This window comes from Schistocerca nitens, chromosome 2, assembly GCF_023898315.1.
Source record: "Schistocerca nitens isolate TAMUIC-IGC-003100 chromosome 2, iqSchNite1.1, whole genome shotgun sequence".
NCBI lineage: Eukaryota > Metazoa > Arthropoda > Insecta > Orthoptera > Acrididae > Schistocerca > Schistocerca nitens.
The window spans coordinates 418,922,919-418,948,446 of NC_064615.1; the positions used below are offsets into that span (position 1 = coordinate 418,922,919).

At 42.9% G+C, this 25,528-nt stretch overlaps 1 protein-coding gene across 1 annotated transcript in view; it reads left to right on the plus strand.

Annotated features, from left to right (window-relative positions):
- The first annotated feature begins 8,744 nt into the window (after nucleotides 1-8,744).
- Nucleotides 8,745-25,528, plus strand: part of LOC126235059 (uncharacterized) — a 90,437-nt gene continuing 73,653 nt past the window's right edge. The window contains exon 1 of the mRNA XM_049943795.1: nucleotides 8,745-8,959. Within this exon, the coding sequence (XP_049799752.1) occupies nucleotides 8,760-8,959 (200 nt within the window). The 5' untranslated portion in view covers nucleotides 8,745-8,759. The remainder of the gene's footprint in view (nucleotides 8,960-25,528) is intronic.

Consider the following 25,528-nt stretch of genomic DNA (forward strand, 5'->3'; position numbering starts at 1 on the left):
CAGATGATTTAGTCTGACCCCGCATCTCGTGGTCGTGCGGTAGCGTTCTCGCTTCCCACGCCCGGGTTCCCGGGTTCGATTCCCGGCGGGGTCAGGGATTTTCTCTGCCTCGTGATGGCTGGGTGTTGTGTGCTGTCCTTAGGTTAGTTAGGTTTAAATAGTTCTAAGTTCTAGGGGACTCATGACCAAAGATGTTAAGTCCCATAGTGCTCAGAGCCATTTGAACCATTTGATTTAGTCTGAGATGTCTCAAGAGAACAATGAATTTTAATGTTTCTAATAAATTGATCTGCTTAAGGTTGATGTGCGAAACTCAAGGAACCTTCCATAGATGATATCCTATGCTCTCCATAATTCATAGGCCTAGTTGTACTACATTTTTCAGTGGGGGAGAATTTTCTGCTTCACAGGGTACTTCTCCGTCAAGTATTTAGCATCTTGCCTGTCGGTTGAAATTATTTGAGAAGGTGCTTTAATCCCCCTCATTTGATGTTACATTTGAGGCCAAATAATCTTACAGAGTTCGGCTACAGGACCGGACACATTTCACAGCTGGGCACTATGATAAAAAGCAGATTGTGTTACGCTACTATTATCTTCATTTAGTCATTTCACAGTTCAGCGCTTTGATGTGTCTGACGTTAATGAATTAGATGCAGTATAATCCATTTTTTTAATTATGAGCCTTTTATCGTAAACGGCAGTGAAGGTAAACAGGGAAACATTTGAAGCGGAATTGTAAACAAGAGAAGAATAAATGTTTTGAAACATAAACAGTACTGTATCCATATAAATTACGATTCGTGTGATACAGCTTACCTGACAGGAATCAGTTAAATGGTATATTTTTATATCGATTCTATTTGTTCCTCTCTGCGCGTCAATGATAATTCGGAAAATGCAGGACAGATTGCAATAAGTGAGAATCCAACGCACTGACACTTTAACAAAATTATTTCCAATTCAATAATGAACTTTATTTACCAGAAGACCTATCACCAATGGGATCCCCAGTTTCAGCAGCCTAGGCAAATATTTTTGTAAACCACATTTAACAAATCACTTTTACAAAAATAGTATCAAAAGAATACATCACATTATATTGGTTCAGGTATACAAATGAGATCCTTTGCTTACTAGTTGAACGACAAACAAAAACTGTAAAACTACATACTGACAACTAGAAGCTACGTGAAAACATAAAATTCATAACTGAAAGACAATAGAACAACCAAATTAATTTTATGGATATAACAACAAAAAAAGAACAATAAGCATATGTTTGAAATTGACCGTAAACACACAGCAACGGACATTATCATTCCCCAATCCTTGAACCACCCACACTCACAAAAGCAAGCAGCATTTCGACACAAGCTCGACAGACTCAACACAGTGCCACTCATAAAAGAAGTCTACCGAAAAGAAGTGGACATAATAATGCAGATAGCATGAAGCAATGGTTACAAGAGTGACACAGTCACAAAGCTAAACAACAGAATTAAAAGTAAAATAAAAGCAGAAAGCCTCAAACCACAGAGCACAACACAACAGAACCAAACACAAACACGCAGTACCGCAACAACTACACAGGATAATGAAAAAAAGGTGAAAGGAAGCACAAGATAGTACACCATGACATACAAACATAAACTCCCACATAAAGACGGAGAATAAACGTAGCATATGCAACAAACAATTCTATACAAAAATACACCCCAAAACTGACAAAAAACAGACACATATACCAGAAAGCCGGTATATATTAGCTACAGTGTAACACTTGTGAAGGAAGATACATAGGACAAACAGGTAGAACATTTGATGTCAGATACAAGGAACACATGAGAGCCAGGAAATATGGGACAAACCACTCCACATTTGCAGAACACCTAGTAGAACATGATCGCAAACCAACCACTAGAGAAACGATTTGAAAATAATTAGAATCAGCAATAAAAAACACCTCCTGACCCTGCAAGGAAATTACCACATACAGAAAACCAAATCAGAAATGAAAACCCTGTTGAATGATCAAGTACACATGCCAAACAATTCATTGTTTACACTAATAGATAAAGTAATAGAATAACGCTCCCAAAGAGGATTGATATAATAATACCACCCAACATCTTTACACTCACATATCCATGAACCACCCCATGGAACACTGAAACAAAAAGTCAAATCAGCTGTCACCACTCGCTAACAGATAGTACATTCATATTCTGTACCCTACAACTCAAACTGCCAATCCCCCCCCTCCCTCCCCAGACACACACACATACACACACACACACACACACACACACACACACACACACACACAAAAGGCATATATACGCCCTTCAGTTCACTCTCTCTCTCTCATAAACATACACGATATAAACATCATGAAAAAAAGTTGGTTTTGAAACTTCGTTGCGTTGGCAATGTGTAGGTAAACACACCAAAGAGGAGAAAACACGTAATCAAGTTAAAATGTTTACATTGTTAAAAGCACAGTGTTCGAAGAAATAGTTATATCGCGTGGCAAAAGAATAATAGTACACCACAAAAAATAAAGAGAAACATGGTAAATAGTGTGAAAAAGGTCGGAACTCAAAATTGTGCTTATATATCGGTAATAAAGTGGTAGTGCTACCTCCAGACCAGTTGAGAGGAAACGCAGATCACAGAAGATCGTAAGTAATTACTTTTTTTGCATAAAAAGTCACGACGTTAATTGTTCGATAATCTAAAAATAACAAAACTGTATCGTTAGAGATCCTACTGATGATGCCTTAGAGCAAGGAAAAGACGAAACGCGTCTGGGAAAAATAAATTAAGTGGCAGCAGGAAAATGAAGTTTCTTTACAAAACAAGTATTTCTGTGTTTGCTGCAGAGGATGACCACCCAAACAAGCTTGTCACTCTTCTTTTTTTTCTTATACTTAGCATAGCATTGTATAGTCAACTCGTAGGAGTGCAATAAAATCGCATCGTGTGAATTAACTGCTCGGACCTGGAGACGCTTGCTATCCTCTCGCAGTCCGTCCGCTAAAATTCCTAGCAGTAGGTTTGGTGGCAACAATTGTTACGAACCGTGCGGGGTAGCCGCGCGGTCTTGGGCGTCCTGTCACGGCCGGCGTGGGACCCCCTGTCGGAGGTTCGAGTCCTCCCTCGGACATGGGTGTGTGTGTTGTCTTTAGTATAAGTTAGTTTAAGTTACATTAAGTAGTGCGTAAGCTTAGGGACTGATGACCTCAGCAGTTTGGTCCCATAAGACCTTAGCACGAATTTCCAAATTTTCCAATTGTTAAGAAATCGCTTTATGAACGAGCTGACTGATGATAAGTTGCGCATGAAACGCTAAACTGTCATTAAATATACAACATGCCTGGATATACACGAGGGGCATTCAATAAGTAAGGCAACACATTTTCTGAGAAAACATGTTGGTTTCATTCAGGATTCCAATACACCACATTATTCCCCACTCTTTTCGCTACAAAACCCTGTTTTCAAACATAATGTGTATTCATTGCGACCGCCTTACGGCGGCTTACTGGAAGGGCCTGAATCCCGCATAGTACCATTCCACTTGTCGACTGCGGTTCCAACGTCCTGCTGCATGTGTAGTCTCCCCAACATCCGTGTACTGCTTTCTCTGGAGCGCATGCTTCAATGGGCGAAACATATGGCCGTCGGAATGTGTGATATCCGGGCTGTAGGGTGGATGAGGGGCTCCGCTCGGGTGCGCCGACTTGTGTGAGGGGCTGCGTTGTCATGGAGAAGTTCGCATGCAATTTTGTGGCGACGAACAAGCTGAAGTCGTTTCATCAATTTCCATGGGGTAGCACAATACACTTCAGAGCTGATCTTGGCGCCACGAGAGAGTACATCAAACAAAATAACCCGTTGCGACTCAGCAGACCGTCGCCATGACTGTACCAGCTGTGGGTGTGGCTTTGAACTTTTTGTCGGAGGAGTGGCGATGTGGCGTCTCTCCATGGATTGCCGTTTTGCTTTTCCTTCGAAGTTATGAACTCATATTTCTCCACCTGTGACGATGTTCGAAACAAAATTATCACGATCAGCCTCGCAACGTGCAAGCAGTTCCGCATAGCCGAGGAACCCAGTGGGCACACGCCTTTGAACACCTTAACTGGTGGACGAGAGTGTCAGCACTACCAATAGAGGCGTCCAGTTGCGCAGCTGGGTCTTTGATTGTCTTCCATCAGTCCCCTCGACTAAGAGTGTCCGCACGTTTCAACATTGCGGAAGTCTCAGCTATGTGCAGCTGGTCGGAAAGGGGTGGGGGGGTGGGGGGATCGGACATGTTTTCGCGACCTTGTTCCGATGGTGACAGACGCCTCACCCAACGACTTACTGTGCTTTTGTTCACAGCCAAGTCTCTCTAGACATTCTGCAAGCACCTATGATTATCTGCGAGGTTTTGGTTTTCCGCCAGAAGGAACTCACTGACAGCTCTCTCCTTGGAACGTACTTCAGTTACAGACGCAATTTTGAAAGATACGCATAGCACCGCCACATATCGTAACTCCGTGAAACTATAGGGACTGAATCAGATATATTCCACGCTGTCACACAAAACATTTAGCATTTTTTTCAACAGAAAATGGCCGAGAAAAAATGCGTTGCATTACTTATTTGACGCCCTTCGTAAATTAGCACGTCAGCCCAATCGTACAAAGTGGCTAGCAGTAACACCGACTACACTCTGTACATCAGGAAAGATTATCCAGTGGCTTTCTTATTCCCAAATCGCTTTTCAGTGTTGTCTTCGAGAGGTTCGTATTATGTCTCGTACAACAAGGAGAAACGTCTTTCAGCGCCCGTCCTAATTCGACAGCTACAATGTCGTTGCCTACCGAGACAGCAGTTCACCGATTCGAGATATTGCCATTCACGTTGGTCGGATTACCACGAATGTCATGGGATACACAACCGGTGGCTACACGAAAGGCTCCACTCAAAACCATACACGATCTTGAGATAGCAGAATTACTGTCCGCATGTTCTAGCAAGATCGTACTGCTACGCCGTGTATCTTGAGTCAGGAGACGGGTAACTTTGCAGCAAGACATGTAGCAATAGCTCGACTCAGTATGAAGCATCACGCATTGGCTCCACGACTACGACTGTTGGGGCTTCCGTTGACGTGGCAGTAGAGTGAGCAGCACTGACAGTGGTGCGCTGAACGACAACAATAAACGTCGTGACTTTTTATGCAAAAAAAGTAATTACTTACGATCTTCTGTGATCTGCGTTTCCTCTCAACTGGTCTGGAGGTAGCACTACCACTTTATTACCGATATATAAGCACAATTTTGAGTTCCGACCTTTTTCACACTATTTACCATGTTTCTCTTTATTTTTTGTGGTGTACTTTTATTCTTTTGCCACGCGATATAACTATTTCTTCGAACACTGTGCTTTTAACAATGTAAACATTTTAACTTGATTACGTGTTTTCTCCTCTTTGGTGTGTTTACCTACACATTGCCAACGCAACGAAGTATATGTTCAAAACCAACTTCTTTTCATGATGTTTATATCGTGTATGTTTATGAGAGAGAGAGAGTGAACTGAAGGGCGTATATATGCCTTTTTGTGTTTGTGTGTGTGTGTGTGTGTGTGTGTGTGTGTGTGTGTGTGTGTGTGCCTGGGGAGGGAGTTGGGGGATGGGCAGTTTGAGTTGTAGGGTACAGAATATGAATGTACTATCTGTTAGCAAGTGGTGACAGCTGATTTGACTTTTTGTTTCAGTGTTCCATGGAGTGGATACAGAGGCCGCACCATTTGGCCTTTTGAGGCGATCCTCGTTCTGCGTAGAGCCTCGTAATGGAACGTACGCTCGAATGGGAATGAAGGTTGTCGAACTGCATTCGTCGTCGTCATATGGGTCCACCACCTGGCTTGATAGTATGGGGTGCCATCTGGTACACTAAACGATCATCTTTGTTTCGCATAGCCAGTGTTTCGGACAACAGACACTACATTTGTGACTGGTCAAGGACTAGGGCTGTGACTTATGTTCTGAAAAAATAACTCCAGACCAGAAGTTTTCCTTTGCAGTCCTGACCTGCCTCGATATAGAAGGTTTTCGACTGTTGCCCTAACAAGCACGACCTCCAGGCTTTTCACAATATGAACATGTGCTTGTGGGTTCAGTAGAAACTGGCACGCCGTCACTCAAAAGTAATCACGATGCATGAACTTTGGCGTAAAAATGAAGCAGCATGCAGTCGTACCGTTATTTATCATTCGAAATAAGTTGCTGGCTATGGTCAACTAGACTGGAGACCAGAGGAGTCTGCTATGTTTAGTACATTTGACACTTTGTATAGCCGCAAATGACATACCAATTAAATCATCTGCTCTTTCTACTATAATACACTGTATGAAATACACAGACATTCCTGTATAATGCGGAAGATAGGTGGGAGAGAGGGGAGGTGGGGCCAGTTGTTAACAGAGAAGCAGCAACCGCAGTTATATGGCTCATGCGAATTCTGTGACTTCGAACGTGGTCTAGTCATTGGATGTCACATGAGTAACAATTCCATCAACGGCATTTCAACCCTTCTAAAGCAGCCCCAGTTGACTGCTGGTGGTGTGAATGTGAAGAAGAGAATCGAAGGAACTACCACAGCTATACCAAGACCAGGTAAACCTCATGAATGAACTGACGTACAAGGCACACCGAGCATTACTGAGAGTGGTTGTAAAAATATCGCGCGAAATAAGCGGGAGCAATCACTCGTGAGGTCCAAAGTTGTACGAGGAGTGCAGCTACCATAATAACTATGCAAATGGAGTTGAAAAGAATGGGATACAGTGGTTGAGCAGCTCCTCATAGGCCACATATTTCTGTAGTCAGTGCTGAAATAGATTGAGGTGATGTAAAGAGTGATGACACTGCACAGTGTATTCCACTACAACTGATACTACACTACTGGCCATTAAAATTGCTACACCACAAAGAAGACGTGGTACAGACCCGAAATTTAAACGACAGGAAGAAGATGCTGATATGCAAATGATTAGCTTTTCAGAGCATTCAGACCAGGTTGGCGCCGGTGGCGACACCTACAACGTGCTGACACGAGGGAAGTTTCCAACCGATTTGTCATACACAAACAGCAGTTGACCGGCGTTGCCTGGTCAAGCGTAGCTGTGCTACCTCGTGTAAGGAGGAGAAATGCGTACCATCACGTTTGCGACTTTGATAAAGGTCAAATTGCAGCCTATCGCGACTGCGGTTTATCGTATCGCGACATTGCAGCTCGCTTTGTTCGAGATCCAATGACTGTTAGCAGAATATGGTTCAAATGGTTCAAATGGCTCTGAGCACTATGGGACTTAACATCTATGGTCATCAGTCCACTAGAACATAGAACTACTTAAACCTAACTAACCTAAGGACATCACACAACACCCAGCCATCACGAGGCAGAGAAAATCCCTGACCCCGCCGGGAATCGAACCCGGGAACCCGGGCGTGGGAAGCGAGAACGCTACCGCACGACCACGAGATGCGGTCTAGAATATGGAAGCGGTGGGTTCAGGAGGGTAATATGAAACGCCGTGCTGGATCCTAACGGCCTCGTATCACTAGCAGTCGATATGACAGGCATCTTATCCGCATGGCTGTAACGGATCGTGCAGCCACGTCTCGATCCCTGAGTCAGCAGATGGGGACGTTTGCAAGACAACCATCTGCACGAACAGTTCGACGACGTTTGCAGTAGCATGGACTATCAGCTCGGAGATCATGGCTGTGGTTACCTTTGACGCTGCATCACAGACAGGAGCGCCAGCGATGGTGTTCTCAACGACGAACCTGGGTGCACGAATGGCAAAACGTCATTTTTTCGGACGAATCCAGGTTCTGTTTACAGAATCATGATGGTCGCATCCGTGTTTGGCGACATCGCGGTGAACGCACATTGGAAGCGTGTATACGTCATTGGCATACTGGCGTATCACTGGGCGTGATGGTATGGGGTGCCATTAGTTACACGTCTCTGTGACCTCTTGTTCGCATTGACGGCACTTTGAACAGTGGACGTTACCTTTCAGATGTGTTACGACCCGTGGCTCTACCCTTCATTCGATCCCTGCGAAACCTACTTTTCAGCAGGATAATGCACGACCGCATGTTGCAGGTCCTGTATGGGCCTTTCTGGATATAGAAAATGTTCGACTGCTGCCCTGGTCAGCACATTCTCCAGATCTCTCACCAATTGAAAATGTCTGGTCAATGGTGGCCGAGCAACTGGCTCGTCACAATACGCCAGTCACTACTCTCGATGAACTGTGGTATCGTGTTGAAACCGCATGGGCAGCTGTACCTATATACGCCACCCAAGCTCTGATTGACTCAATGCCCAGGCGTATCAAGGCCGTTATTACGGTGGTTGTTCTGGGTACTGATTTCTCAGGATCTACGCACCAAAATTGCGTGAAAATGTAATCATATGTCAGTTCTAGTATAACATATTTGTCCAATGAATACGCGTTTATTATTTGCATTTCTTCTTGGTGTAGCAATTTTAATGACCAGTAGTGTATCATGTGACTGCACAGTACTAGCATGTTATTTATATGGCAAAGTTTTCATTCACATTTAATATTATTCGTCTTGCTAGTTAACAGAAGAGAAATTATTCAACTACCTGTTCTTCTCCTTTTTCTTTCAGATCGTAGACGGCAATGCGAAGACGGAGCTGAGTAACCGCAAGGATCCGGGCATGTTCTGCGGCGAGACGGAGCAGCCGCAGACGTTCATCTCGGAGACGAGCTTCGTCAAGGTGGTGTTCCACGTGGACAACTTCACAGACCAGACCTACTTCAGCTTCGAGTCCCGTGTGGAGCAGCAGCTGGAGGTGTACGCGCGCTACGGCCACCACCCCGAGCTCTACCCCAACAGGCGCGGCCAGGTCGTGCCGGGGTGAGGCGCCTTGCCGCACGGTGTCATCTGTATTCTTTGGATGTGCAGCTCCTACCTGACTCTGATGATGTTTCTTTACCAAAGATGGTGTCCCCTGTATTAAACATCATAGCGTGTGTTACAACTTTATTTGTGTTACCTCTTCCTGAGATTTTAGCTCCCTTACAACGAATCGAAAAGTCAAGAGAAATACGTAAAACACCTGAAACCCGAATTCAGTATATCTTTTATGTTCTATTTCGTTGATTAGGGACACTGATTAGTGAATAAAGACCACGTACAGTGCCTCGGTCAGAAACCTTCACAACTCCCGTCAACGGTACGTCAGATTACGGTTTCAGAGAGCTTGTATTCCCAAAAATCTTCATCACGTGAAAGTTCTTAAAATGTACGCTGTGGCTCTAAAAAAAAGTAGGACGATGTAACGGACCGAATTATAAAGGAATACGCTGAGGGAAAGCCAATACTGAATTATCATTGGTTGGTTACTGATTCTTAATACTGGGAATTTCGTATTGACAAAACTACATCAAATCATGTCTATATGAAAATATCTAAGATGTATGATGAAAATATCCAGTAGTCACATTTTTAAAACTATTAATTCATCATTGATGTCAAGATTGTATGTGCTCTTTATCAGATGCAAGCAGAAACCATGTGACCTATTGTCAGAGTAAGCTATGTGAAGGTTGTTTCGATAACTATCAGCATAGGACACATAGTTTTTGTTGGATTTGGTAAGCAGACATGCATGAAATGAGAGTTTAATGTACAGTGACTATTGGAAATACTCTTCTTTACATTACATAACCCACAGACCCAAATACACTTTACTAAGATGAATAAAATATTGCAAAATCTGATATACACTGCATCGGGACGTTCCGCTGCAGACATTAATGGGTCATATGATCAGAAAACGATTAGGGAACAACATTTGAAGAGAAAGGTGTAGCCACCAGGCTAGTCGAGCGCGCTAACTCGCTGCTTCCTGGACTTGGGTAGGCGCACCGGCCCCGGGTCTAATCCGCCCGGCGGATTAGCGACGAGGGCCGGTGTGCCGGCCAGCCTGCATGTGGTTTTTAGGCGGCTTTCTACATCCCCCTAGGTGAATACCCCGATGGTCCCGACCTCCCGCCTCAGTTACACGGCTCGCAGACATCTGAACACTCTCGCACTATTCCATTGATTACACTAGTCACAAACAGTTGGGGTACACTACTTCCTTCCAAGGGGAGGGGGGGGGGGGTACGGGGTGGTGACAAGAAGGGCATCCGACCACCCCTTCAACTAACATTGCCACATCCGATTAACCATGCCGACCCTGCGTATCCGCGGGAAAAGCGGCACAAGCAAGAGAAAGAAAGAATTTAAAGAGAAAGGTGTCTGGCTGTACTGCATTTGAATCTGCGAAGGAGTTGGTCGTATATCTCTCACTGATGACGCGGACTAACAATAGAGGCACGAACTATACGAAAACTTAGTCTGCAGGCCTTTTTTCAGTAGATATACATTTTCGGCGGGATATTCAAACTGAATTTTACTGAAGTTTTTCCCCATTCTCTGCCACCGAGATGTAGAGTTTCTCCTGAACGATGAACCATTGCAAGAAGCTTCCCCCGCGCTATAGCTCTTCGCATTCTCTCAAGCGTTCTTTCAAAGACAAGATCAGACGAGACTATTTCCGGACATCAGGTACCGATCAGTTGCACTGTTGGCCAAGTATTGGGCGGCATTGGCCCATCTGTTCATAATTCCTTAGTGGCTAGTTGGGAACGTGTCGATGAAGTTCACGAGCAGCGATTCTAGCAAGATTGAAGATTTTATGTACAGGTTTCGACGTGGTATGGCCTGAAATTAGCCGCTTGGATAATTTGGTTCAGTTTCGTGGCTTTCAAAGAACTTTGTCACACTAGAATCGTGTATTCTACAGCAGATTACCAAAACAGAAGTTCTCACGCAAATCACTTACGTTTACGACCTAGTCACTCGAATATATAACATTGAACTGCAGTGTTGCGCCGATGCCTTTGGTTCACCAGTATCAAAGTTGTTACATGGATGTGAAGGAACCTTTCTTTGGAATACAGTCCACAAACTAGGAGATCACCATATGAAATAAGAGAGCGTGAAGTAGCATCACTAATAGTCGCCCAGCAAATTCTCTGATGTGATCATGTAGAGATCTGTTAGCAATGGTAATAGTAATCGGATGGATGCACGTGAAGAGTTTGTAGCCACACCGTCCACAGGAGAGGAATAACTTCAGGTTGGGCAGTAAAGGTTTCCTGTTTCGTACACATCGATTAGAGGTGCCGATTTTCGTTTTAGGACCACGTTTTCGTTGTAAAAATCTTCAGTAATTTACAATGTTAAACCACGGACCAACAGCACCACTCGTGAAGTGACGCCCCAAGTGGTCGGCCGCAGATACTGCCTCCGCAGATGTCGCTTAGAGTATTTAACTAAACTGTGAAGCGATTTATTTTTTCTTTTTCATGATTAACCTTAGGGCTGAATTCTCCATAGCCCCATCATCAATGGAATGCTTAAAAGTAGCTGTAGTTGTAAGTTGCAAATATTCTGCATCTATAGATAGTAGTTTTGCCGCCTTGGTGTAAAAGATAGATTTCAACATTTCATCAACAAATAAGTCATTAGTGTTGGAGTACGAGCCTTTTTAAGTGAAGTATGGAAATGAGTTTACCGTGTCCTATTTAAAGAACCATTCCGGTAATGTACCGTTTTTCTTTGGAATCACTATGAAAATCCCAATCAGGGTGGCCGAACAGCGACCAGAATGTAGTTCCTAGTCTCTCTAATAATATTTACCGATTCTTAAAGTGTACCTGTGGAATGCACTGTGTAAAGCAACTTTTTTTCCATCGTGACTGCGGGCACATGTAGAATTTTGGGTTTCTTGTAAGCACCTGCTTCGAGAGGCAATATATTTTGTGAAGTGTTACGGTGTTCAAAGAGTTTTAGCTATCTCTTAAACGCAACGGTAAGGTACTTCAGTTTCTACTTCCATGTTTTGTAGTTGAAAGTTAAGATAGAAGATCCACATCGTCAATGTGAGCAAGAATACCAGTATATGCATATGCGCTTCACTGCTTTGTATACGTCTTAACAGAGATCCTATCATCCTGTCAGTGTTTTACATATATTTCTTGCCTCGCCGATTCTGCGGAGAACCTCCTCGTTCCTTATTTTATCATTCCACCTAATTTTCAACATTCTTCTGTAGTACCACATCTCAAATGCTTCGAATCTCTTCTTTTCCGGTTTTCCAACAGTCCAACATACCATACAATCCTCCAGGAATTTTTCTTTCTATGGTTAATACAATAGACTTCTTTTGGCCTGGAATACCCTTTCTACCTGAACTAGTCGGCTTTTTATGTTCTCCTTGCTCCGTCCGTCATGACTTAATTTTCTGCCTAGATAGCAAAATTCCTTAACTTCATCTACTTCCTAAACACCAATCCTAACGTTTCTCGCTGCTCTCATTTCTACTACTTCTCATTACTTTCGTCTTTCTTCGATTAGCTCTCAAGCCGTATATTGTACTAAGTAGACTGTTTATTTCATTTAGTAGTTCCTTCTAATTGTTCTTCACTTTCTCTGAGGACAGCAATTTCACCAGCGAATCTTATCATTTATATCCTTTCACCTCGAACTTTAATTTCACTCATGAACCTTGCTTTTATTTCCGTCATTTCTTCTTTGACTTATAGCTTGAACAATAGGGGTGCAGGAATACATCCCTATCTTACACCCCTTTTATTTCTTTCAATCTTCGTCTTCAACGCTTATTATTCCCTCTTGGCTCTTGTACATATTGTATATAAACAGTTTTCTCCTATAGCTTACCCCTGTTTTTCTCAAAATCTCGAATATCTCGCACCATTTTACGGTGTAGAACGGGTTCTCCAGGTCGACGAATCCCATGAACCTCTCTTGATTTTTCTTTTGTCTTACCTGTTCCCAATTTTCTTTTCCGTTCTTCTGTATATTATTCATGTCAGCAACTTGGATGCATGGGCTGTTAAGAAGCTTGTGCGACAATTCTTGCAACTGTCGGCTCTTACAATCTTCGGAATTGTCTGGATTATGTCTCTTATTAAGTCAGATGGTACATCGCCACACCACATCTACACACCAACGTGAACAATCGTTTTGCTGCCAGATCCCTCAGTGATTGTAGAAATTCTATGGAATATTATCTATCACTTCAGCCCTATTGGATTTCAAGTCTTCCAAAGCCGTCTAAACACGGATTCAATCTCTTCTATATCGAGTCCTGTTTCTTCTTCTATCACGTCATGAGACAAGTCCTCTCCGAGGCCTTCTATGTATTCTTTCCACCTATCCGCTCTCTCGTCTGCATTTATCATTGGAATTCCCATTGCATTCTTAATGTTATCGTCCTTGCTTTTAATTTTGTTTTTCTGTTTGCTGAGTCAGTCCATCCGACCATACATTTTTTTCTATTTCTTCACATTTCATTTGCAGCCACCCTGCCTTAGCTTCCATGCCCTTCCTATTTATTTCATTCCCTAGTGACTTGTATTTCTGTATTCCTTAATTCCCCTAAACATTTTTGTATTTTCGTCTTTCATCGATCAACTGAAATATTTCTTCTGTTACCGATGATTTCTCCGAAGTTACTTTCTTTGTACCTACGGCTTTCTCTCCATTTTTTGTGATGACCCTTTTCAGGAAAGTCCATTCCTTTGCAACTGAACTGCCTACTCAGCTATTCTCTATCGCAGTATCTACAGCCTCTATAGCCTCAGAGAATTCAAGCGTACCTCTTCATTCCTTACTACTTCCGTATCCCACTTCTTTGCACATTGATTCTTTCTGATTAGTTTCTTAATCTTCAGCCTACTCTTCACCATTAGTTAATTATGATCTGAGTCTACATCTGCTGTATGTGCTTCTGAGTACCCCTTCAATCCAGTATCCGATTTGGGAGTTTCTGTCTACCATGATGTAATTTAACTGAAACATTCCTGTATCTCCCGGCCTTGTCCAAGTATACAAGTATACCTCCTCCTCTTGTGATTCTTGAACAGAGTATTCGCTTTTAATAGCTGAAATTTACTGCAGAACTCAATTAATCTTTCTCATTCCTAGTACCAAGGCCATATTCTCCAGTGACAAGTCCTTCTATTCCTTCCCCTACAGCCGCATTCCTATCTCCCATGACTTTGATTTTCATCTCCTCTTACATACTGAATTATCCGTTTTACATCCTAATATACTTCATCTATATCTTCATCTTCGGCTTGTGAAGTTGGCGTATTATATCTGAACTATTGTTGATAGCGACGGTTTGCTGTCGATTCTGACGAGGATACTCTGTCGCTGAATTAACAGTAACTCTCTGCTCTACCTTCCTAATCATAACGAATCCTACTCCTGTTATGCCATTCCCGCTCATCTGGCCAGATATCCTTGTCTCCCTTACGCTGTACTCCACTGATCCTCACGATATCTAGACTGAGCCTTAGCGTTTTCCTTTTCAGATATTCTAACTTCCCTACCATGTTCAAAATTATGACATTCCACGCTCCTATTAAAACGGTTAAACGTAGCTTCTGAACCACCGAGGTGCTTGTGTAGAAAACCTCCAAAACACCAAAAAGACAGTTTCTGGGTCCTCCTGAAAGAACAGCTACAGTTTAAAATCTGCTTGTGTTTTAATAGCTGATGTAAGAGTATAATCGGAGCTGTGTGTTGCATGTTGAATTCCTTTTGCAATGACCGGTTTAATATAACTGTTCAGTCGATGTCGAGGTTTAACCTCGCCGCCATCCGGCGAGAAATCGCTTTCAATCTATTCTTTATGTTAGTATTAATTAGTGAAAGAGCATTCTGGATTGAAAAATTTGTGGGCTTCCTATAATATATGCAGAAACTTAATTTTAACTTCTTGGTTAACTTTCCATCCAGAACGTCTACATCTGAAACAAAAATATATACAAAATTGTGCTTTGTGCGTCCTTTTATGAAAATGTAGCACACTGTTTTTAATGAGCGCTCTTCCATTTGAGATCTGAAACTGGGTGCCTCCTGTGTCACAAGTGGAGGTATTTCCCCATTGCTTTCGTCCTGTGGTCACTTGAATATTACGGGGATTCCGTAGCTTTTCCAAAAATAACTTAATGACGTCGCAATTCGTCGACATCAAGTATTGTTTGCTCATTTAGTTTTAACGAAGCTGTTTGAAGGAACGTTTCTCTCATTTATCTTCTTACGAGAGAAGTTCCGTAATTTCCAATGTGCTGTTTCATGTTTACCTTTTTATCGGTCTCGGAGATTTCGTGCCGTATCCAGGTGGGTACAGTCAGCCATAGTAGACTTGTTAATTGTTTTCTACTCACTCTTTCATAAGGTGTGATACGATGTGCAAGACATTGGAATGGTCAATGGGGAAGGCAGTAAAATAATGCTTATAGTTGTTGATCTGTCTTTTCATCACGATTTCGAAATTCAATGAGCAACACTTTGGCGCCAAGGAAACCTGCGGCATATTTTTCCACTTTTCCATTTTTATAAATGACCATGCCGTTCACAGACTTAGGGTCATGTTGCCACACTCCAGTTGTAACATATTTTTAAATTTTCAGTAACTTTCTTTTTAATCTGTGTCATATTTACTCAATGGTTAATAGCGGTGCCCTTTGTTGGTTGCTTTGCGGCTCGTGCATGATCTTTCTACCTACGTTTCAGTACGTTTCACTTTTTTGAGGACTCTTAAATTGAGAAACAAATATATACCTATTTTGGGTGTACCAGAAATACTACTACAAACTTTGGGGGGAGGTTCCTGACATCAAAACTAGTATGCTAGTAGCGTTCAATAAGTAATGCAACACTTTCTTTTCTCCACCAAATTCGTTTGAAAAAATATGAAATTTGTTGTGAAACATCGTGAAATATTCCGCCTCAGCCCCTATAGTTTGAAGAAGCTCCGACAGGTGGCGGCCATTTACATAGCCTTCTGGCGTCTGCAACGGTTGTCGCTTCCAAGAGGAGAGCTGTCACTGAATTTCTTTTGGTGGAATACCAAGGGCATCACAGATATTCAGAGGTGCTTGTAGAGTGTCTACGCAGATTTGGCACGGTCTATCATTGGGCCAGGTGTCTGTCATCATCGCAACAAGGTCGCACAAACCTTCCCATCTCCTGCTTGCCGGCCGGCCGCGCACAGCTGTGTCTCCAGCAATGTTGGAACATGCGGACACTCATTCGAGGTGTTCGGCGCACCTCATTCCTCAACTGGACGTCTCTGTTGGTAATGTTGACACACTCGTCTATCTTTTTGGGGACTCAAATGTATGTGCCCGCTAGGTTCCTGGCCTATGCGGAAATGCTAGCAAAAAAAATGGGTCAAATGGCTCTGAGCACTATGGGACTCAACTGCTGAGGTCATTAGTCCCCTAGAACTTAGAACTAGTTAAACCTAACTAACCTAAGGACATCACAAACATCCATGCCCGAGGCAGGATTCGAACCTGCGACCGTAGCGGTCTTGCGGTTCCAGACTGCAGCGCCTTTAACCGCACGGCCACTTCGGCCGGCGAATGCTAGCACGTGACGAGGCTGATGGTAACAGTTTTGTGCCGAACATCGTCACAGGCGATGGAGCCTGTACCAACGTGTCCAGGGAGTCTACAGGACTATTTGATACCATCCAAGGGTACCTAAAAGGGAATCGGATTCCCCATGTGTCGACGGAATGCGTTGAGAGTCCAGCATAATGCTTTTAAATAGTAACTCAAGATATGAAGTTATCAACTACTGTCCTCCACAGTTGTAGACAGTGATTAAAAGAATGTTACGAAGTGCAGTACAACTTGAATTTGTTAAACGGGTTAGAGGTTAGTAAAAGAGAAATAGTGACCAAGAGAAAGAGAGAGTTGCCGTGCAAGAGAGAGAAGAAGGTAAAACTTCAAAGACAACAGCGCGCTTTGTAACGGGTTTGCTTACCCAGTGCAACACGAGTTAAGAACGTCATTACTTTCTCCGTCATATCATACGCAACCACTAGTAGAGAATGACATACAGTATCACAAAAAAAGGTTCTGACCCACACCGTAGTTTCAGCCACACGTTGCGGAGTAAAGGCGTACATAAAAAAACAGAATAAAGAACTTCTGTGAGCCGGCCGGTGTGGCCGAGCGGTTCTAGGCGCTTCAGTCGGGAACCGCGCGACCGCTACGATCGCAGGTTCAAATCCTGCCTCGGGCATGGATGTGTGTGGTGTCCTTAGGTTAGTTAGGTTTAAGTAGTTCTAAGTCTAGGGGACTGATGACCTCAGATGTTAAGTCCCATAGTACCCAGAGCCTTTTGAACCATTTGAACTTTTGTGTGCCAAATGTAGGCCCAAACCACGATTGATTTTTACGTAAGGATCCTATACAAACAGTAACAGTATGACCAGTAACTCTTTACTAAGGTGATTCTTGAACAGTTTCGTGAAAATACGTGCTAAATTAACATGCGTATTTTACTCTCCTGGACGAGCCTATAAATGGGTAAGCGGTAATAGTAAGTTAACAGAGTTCGAATAAAGAAATGGAGAAAAGACCCACTGAACTGATTACAATACAGGTGGAATGCAAGCTTGTCTTGGATTAAGCAAGGTTGCTTAATCGACTCTGCACCTATCTCGAGAACTTTCTGCAGTTCACATCCAGTAGTTTATTCTAACCACGGAAAGTTTAAATCTGGATCAGAGGGCGAGGATCTGAACCCGTGCACTTTCAATCCAGGAGTCTTCCCAGCGTTCCACGTCGCTTGCTGTACGGAGGCGAGAGTGGCATCCCTCTGCGTTACGTCATACGTTGCGGGTCAAAGCCAGGTGGATATACGTAACGCAACGCTTCCCTCTCTACGTAAGTTATTATTTGGCTGTAGATTCATGAAAATTTAATAAAAATTAATATGTTCTCTGCCAACGAAGTTCTCAGATCGTCTTATGGAATGTAGACGTGCTTTACCAAAAGCTCAAAATACTCTCTCCTTTGCAAAAATGTGTGTGCAGCAAACATAGTTCCTTGTATCTCTTGTGACTTACGAGAATACGTCTTAGCTGCGTGATCCTGAACAACGTGGCGCAAGCCGCTGGATGGAGTTCGAGGAATTGCTTGCATCCCCAAATGTGTTCATCTCGTTCGCGACAGGCTGTGGGCGCTCTCGTGAGGGAAACAAAAGTACACGTTTGCCCGCTACATTTATACAGTGGACGTAACTGCGATTTTAAAACATACAGGGACACTACCAGTCGAGTCCTCATTCTTAGTGAGAGCCACACTTGAAATGCGCTATCCTTATTTGTGACGGCGATATCACCACAAAATTAGTGGTGTCTGTGGCTAACTGAGAGATAACTGTTGGATCTTAGCATCCGATGACCCGGACGACATAACATGAAATATTATGATCAGTAGGCAAAGTGCTTTGTGAAGACGTCGCAGACTTATTTCTTGAACTGTGGAGGTGACCCACCTCTATCTTTTCAAAAGACTGTTCGAATGATTCTTTTACAGGGCTACATCGTACATCCTTCCCCATCCAGATTACCACTGATCTTTCTTCCTGTCTAAAGTTATGTAAGTGTATACCATATACATACCAAACTACGCTACATCCGATACTGGACAAGAAGGAGCAAAGTATTTAATAACGCTGTGAAAACGGAATTTAAACTGTATATAGTTTACCTAGAATACAATGGGAAATACATATGATATGTTTCGGAAAAGATTAACGAAAATGTATTTACCGTTAAGGGCAGTGCAAATATGAAACTGTTGTGGAAGTTATTACCAAGAAGGCTTTAATGAAAGATAGAAAGAATTGAAAATTTGGAACGGAGGCACAGAAAACTAATAAAAGCAAAACAGACAGTCTGTAATAAATATCTTCAAACAAGGACAAATCAAGCTTATGCATCATTTTAGCAAAAACGTAGTTTTATATAGAGCACTGTATAAATTTATATAATGAATCATGGGACAGATTTGTTAGTAAATTAGACAGTAGTGGCATGTAATATAACCAAACATTTTAACCAAGGGGAAAGTGAAGCATTCGAGCTACATTTTATTGCCATGGCTCACTCGGTTGAGTCTTAATAAAAACTATGGTTTGATGACAAAATCCAAGAGGAAACAGAAGACAGAAGTGTTGATAACGTAACATATACAGAATTATAAAATGCATTTAACTCCATTGAAGACAGAAAAAATACCAGCTGAAGAAATTTATGTCAACCAAGGAGTATACCAGAGCTGTAAATAACAGAAAAGAATTTCTTGAAATCCGTGACACGCTGTACGAGGATAGATATATTTAAAAACGACAATGTGCAGAGGGAACAGAATATTTTTTTAACAGAAGGTGGAGTCAAAGAATCAAAAAAAGTACTTCGCACTTGATCAGCTTGCTACAAAGATATTTACGGTGTAGAATGAATTCTAGAAGAGGCATTAGAAGCAACACGGCATGCCATTATTAACAGAGATTTATTTTTCGATGTAATGTTATCGTCGGGCATATGCCAAGGGCGTGATATAAGACGAGCAATTTTCGCAGTATATAAGTATAACCTAATGGATAATGTCAGAAGTTCCGTAAGGATTTCTGTGTATGGTGCTGTTTATTATAGCGAAGTGGCAATGCTAGAAAACTACGGTGAATTGCTGGAAGACCTGCATATGGTTGACCCTCAACATAAATGTTATGCATTATGCACAAGTGGGCAGAAAGACACTTTATGATTACATTTTTACAGAACAATCACTGGAGGCAGTTAATACGCTACTCCGACCGAACAGGCCTCGGAAGGCTCAACTCTATCTACCGACCTCCGTGTCATCCTCAATCGACAGGTATCACTGGATGCGGATACAGAGGTGCATGTGATCAGCACACCGATCTGCCGGCCACTGTCAGTTTTCATCACCGGAGCCGCGACTTCTCAGTCGAGTAACTTCAGAATTATCCTCACGAAGGCTGAGTGCACCCCGCTTGCCAACAGAGCTCGGCAGAACCGGACAGTCATCCATCCAAGTGTTAGCCAAGCCAAACCGGTGTTTCCACTGTGACAAGGCCATTCTCGGAGGCAGTTAAATCGATTAAATATCTAAGCGTGTGCTGACGGAGGGGTTTAAAGTGCCAGGACTACACAAAACTAATCGCAGGCAAATGTCATTCATTGGAAGAGTCTTCAGAAAATGTAGTCCTCCCGAAAGGAAACAATGAAACCCTCGTCCGAATAACAATTGCTCTTCAATCTGGGGCGCGTATCACATAGCACTGAAGCAGGAAATTAAGAAGATCCATAGAAGAGTAGCTGGTTCCGTTACGGATACATCTACTAAACTCGAAACGGTGACGAAGATGCTGAGCCATCTACACTGACAGAAGCTACAAGAGGTGTTTTGCATCAAGGCGTGATTTACTGTAAAAAAATCGATTGCATACGTTCCCAGAAGAATCAAACAAAATATTACTTCTTCCTATGTATATCTCGCGGGAAGACCTTATAGGTACAATTAGCTTAGCACTGGCTGCTTCGCTCACGTAGACTGTATGGTCTGAGTTTCTTTTACTTTTCTTTAATCCAATTTGAATGTTGTCACACCCACTGAACATGTGTAAATCTACATACTGTCCAGTCTCCTAAAGAGTGTCACGGATTTCAGGAAATTTCTTTTCTGTATTTTGTAGTTCTGGTGTACACCTTGGTTGCCATAAATTTCTTCACATGGTTTGTTTTCGATCTTCTATGGACTTAAGTACGTTTCATAATTCTGTAATTGTTATGTTATTAAAATTTCTATCTTCTGGTTCCTCTAGGATTTTGTCGTCAACCCGTAGCTTTTTATATCGCTAGCATGGCCATAAAATGTAGCTTGAATGCTTCACTTTCCCCTTGGTTAAGATGTTCGATTATGTTATGTGTGATTATATTTCTATTTAACGAAGGTAGCTGTCCTATGACTCATTATACGCATTTCATATAGTATTCCTTACAAAACTTCGCTTTGGCTAAAACTGTGTACTCGCTTCATTTGTCCTTGTTTGAACATATTTATCACAGATTATATGTTGAGTTATTATTATTTTTCTGTACTTGCATTGTAAAAGAGTTAGTCGCCAGTTAATTGGCTGCCAGTTTCTGCGTAGCTAAAATGTTCTAGCGGGTTCAATTTAATTTCACACAGCAAATTAAAAGAAGAAAGAGGCAAATAGGATAAGTGGTTCTACTGTTATTACTGCCAGTCTAAGCACCCAATACTAAATTCTCTCATCTCAATCGAATATTCCTATACGTGGAATCGCATTTGAAGTTGGTATCTATTCTGTCATCAGTAATGGTTACTTTGCGGAGCAATTGCAAAAAAAATGATTTTATAAGCACGTGTTACGCCTACTGAAAAAGTAATCTATTAAGGATCCGTTTCTTCTTCTATGCAGTTCTTGACAAACCAAATTTATCATGGTGACTATTAAAAAGCTGTCTTTCATTTAGTGCATACATCGCAACACGATCTAAACCTTTCACGTTAATAAACGTTAAAGAAGCATGATCTTTTCCGAATGTATTTCTAATCAAAAAGCGCTTGTACTTTCGTGATGAAATATTTTCATAAACTATTTCTTGCCCTGTTTCACATCCTTGTGGGTTGAATTCCCAAAAACACTAAAACTCATATTTTTTATGTCTAACCAAGATGTCAAATACCAGTTCTCATAAGAAATGATTTAGTAATTCTTTAACAATGATTTATTTTAAAAAAATTCATCCACCTTTTCACCCCCTTATGGTCTGATTTCCAAAACTGATGAAACACGTATTTTTTTGTTTCTGACTGAGAAACCAAGTACCAATTTTCGTAGTTATGCTTCAAAAACTGTCTCAATAGCGATGTATTAAAAAAAGATAAAAAATAATTTTGTCCTCTGCTTCACCCCCTCTGCGGTGGAGTTTCAAGCAATACCTTCTCAAACGATGCCTACAGTATAAGACCAAGACCCTCTCTAAATTTCAAGCTACTATCCTTAGAGGTACCGGCTGGGCGAATATGAGTCGGTGAATCAATCAGGAAATGTTCTTTCATACAGTGTTGTCAGAAGCAGTCTGAAACCCAGACGTAGCCGGCCGGTGTGACCGAGCGGTTCTAGGCACTTCAGTCTGGAACCGCGCGACGGCAAAGGTCGCAGGTTCGAATCCTGCCTCGGGCATGGATGTGCGTGATGTCCTTAGGTTAGTTAGGTTTACGTAGTTCTAAGTTCTAGGGGACTGATGACCTCAGATGTTAAGTAACATGGTGCTCAGAGCCATTTGGACCATTTTTGGCCAAACGTGTTTGTGGTTTGGTTTCCTTAAACCGAACAAGAGAGTGATACAAAAATTGGACCCGAAAATGTAGTAAGGATCGAACCGGAGGCAAAAGCTGAGCAGTCTCGTCCGCTATCATCTAAGCTGTGAAAACAACTGCCATTAACTGCATCTGGCGGGCCTCCTGAATTCGTGCACAACGGCCTGATTGGCTAACTTCAATGCTAAATAGCTCGGAAACGCCGCTAAGCATCGAATTTTTTTCTTAAGAATTATTTCTTAGTACAAACTACCGTGCAACATCCTTACAAGCTTTTCAGACTGTTTCTGACCACCAAAGATCTTGTACTGACTGGTTCACTTACTCATCATCGCCTAGCCAAAACTACATAGGATAGAAACTTGAAAATTGAAGAGAGTGTTGATCTTACACTGCAGCCATATTTGAAGTATGGGTGTTTTCAGATTTCCGTTCTCTAGGGGGTGAACGATTGGTAACTACTCCCTCCAGGGCCTCAACTGTCGAATCGCCTATTGCTTGATATACAAAGAGAAAAGTGTATTTCTCCGATCGTCGGGACAGGATTTCAAAAAGCAGCATTTCTGTTGAATCGTTCTAAATATCAGCGTCTTCCCACATCTCCTGTACCTCTCCTATAGATGGTAGCGACAGCTGGGACACCACACGTCAGAATGAAAGAGCCGTCGCCGCAGTAAGGATAACGGCACACAGCCGGGCTTTATTTTGAAGCTGCGTGGGCGGGCCGAGTCTTGAGGGAATGGCAATCACCGTCAGAGCGGCGGCACCTGCCCCGCGCAGCGCGAGTAATCAATTCCGCGGCCGAACCGAGGACGGCGGGTTGCCTACCACCCGCCTCCTGCTGCCTGGGACCGGACCGCCTGCCCGTCATGCATAATGGATAGCGCGGCGCCTCGCGATAACGCAAACAACTGTAGCGCCAATCTGCGAACTTGTTGCTCGCCGCAAACTCCATCTGCCCGCTGCCGGTCGCGGTTCAGTTAGCGTGCAAAGAAGGCCAATTCTGCGTAATGCGCTTACCGCCGGGACTGCGCTCTGCGCCAGAACTCTCATGCGGCCAGCGAGATAAAAGAATGCTGGATCGTGGATTACTTTAATCCGTACACAGGCATAAAATAACAGTTCCTCACTCGACGCTTTATTCAGAAACATCTGCAGACAGATTAAGCTCGTAAAGGAGGACGAGCAATTTGTGTTTACCGTAATCTTGCAAAGTGCAATTCGTTATTCGGCCCTTTCTTTTATTTACAGTTACTCGAGTTGATTACACACCACCTTTAGTATTCCTCGAGATAATCAGGTTACATGTTCGGTAATTCCCAGATTTAGAAGGTATTTTGGATCAATATGTCGCTGTTTAAACATAGTTTACGTAGCTATTGTATCAACATAAACATCATTTCCACCCTTTGTACTGCTCATGAAAAACACACAATGCACATTGTACCACCATACAGCGAGACCTTAAGTAAGAGGTGGAGGTCCAGACTGCTGTACGCACTGGTACCTCTGATACCCAGTAGCAGGTCCTCTTGCATTGATGCATGCCAGTCTTCGTCGTGCCATACTATGCATAAGGTCATCAAGGCACTGTCGGTCCAGATTGCCCCATTCCTCAACGGTGATTCGGCGTATATCCCTCAGAGTGATTCGTGGGTCACGTCGTTCAAATTATCCCCGGCATGTTCGACAGGGTTCATGTCTGGACAACGTGCTGACCACTCTAGTCGAGCGATGTCGTTATCATGAAGGAAGTCATTCACAAGATTTGCACGAAGTAGCCGCGAATTGTCGTCCATGAAGACGCATGCCTCGCCAAAATGCTGTGGCAATGGTTGCACTATCGGTCGGAGGATGGCATTCACGTATCGTACAGCCGTTATGGCGTCTTCCTTGACCACCAGCGGCGTACGTTGGCCCCACATAATGCCATCCCAAACAGCAGGGAACCTCCACCTTGCTGCACTCGCTGAACAGTGTGTCTAAGGCGTTCAGCCTGACCGAGTTACCTCCAATTAAGCCTCCGACTATTGTCTGGTTGAAGGCATATGCGACACTCATCGAAGAAGAGAACGTGATGCCAATCCTAAGCGGTCCATTCGGCATGTTGTTGGGCCCATCTGTACCGCGCTGCATGATGTTGTGGTTGCAAAGAATGACCTCGCCATATATTTACGTAGGGAGTGAAGTCACGCACCATGCAGCCTATTGCGGACAGTTTGAGTCCTGTGGATGCATGAAAAGCATTATTAACACGGCGACGTTGCGGTTAGAGTTCCTCCGAACCGCAATCCGTAGGTAGTAGTCATCCACTGCAGTAGTAGGCCTTGGGCGGCCTGAGCGAGGCTTGTCACCAACAGTTCCTGTCTCTCTGTATCTCCTAAAAACATGTCTTTGGTTCACTCCCAGACGCCTGGACACTTCGCTTGTTGAGAGCCCTTTCTGGCGCAAAGTAACAATACGGACGCGAACGAGCCTAGGCATGGTTGAACAACAGACAACACGAGCTATGTACCTCCTTCCTGGTGGAATGACTGGAGCTGATCTGCTGTTGGACCCTCTCCGTGTAATAGGACGCATGGTTGTTTACATCGTTGGGAGGGTTTAGTGGCTTCTCTGAACAGTCAAAGGGACTGTGTCTGTGATACAATATCCTCAGTCAACGTCTATCTTCAGGAGTTCTGGGAACTTTTTTTGATGCGTGTATGAGATTTATTATTGAAAGCGAGAGTTGGACGCGGCCAGTGAGCCTAAATTTATATTTGAAGCATTTCGAAACTTAATCTGATGTGTAGTTTAACGATTTCAGTGCAGTGTGGCGTAGTCACATGAGTAGAGATTCAATAACAAATGTTTTGTGACAAAACGCTCCTTCAGTTGCTCTGTAGGCCTAGTGTAAATGTAATCTACTTTCACATTTAACTCGAACGTTTCTCTTAACAGTTAATGAGTGATAGCCCTGTTGAAATTATCCTAGGATAGCGATTTATAGATCTGTTATCCAAGTGAATTCAAAATGAGTTCGCAATAGTGGAGTGTTTTAAGTCACAGATTGGAAAATCAACGTAGCTAATACGGATGTGCCAATGTAAATGACGGACGATGACACCAAAATATGTACACTAATAACAACCCACATCTATTTATTCAGTCTCGTATCAAT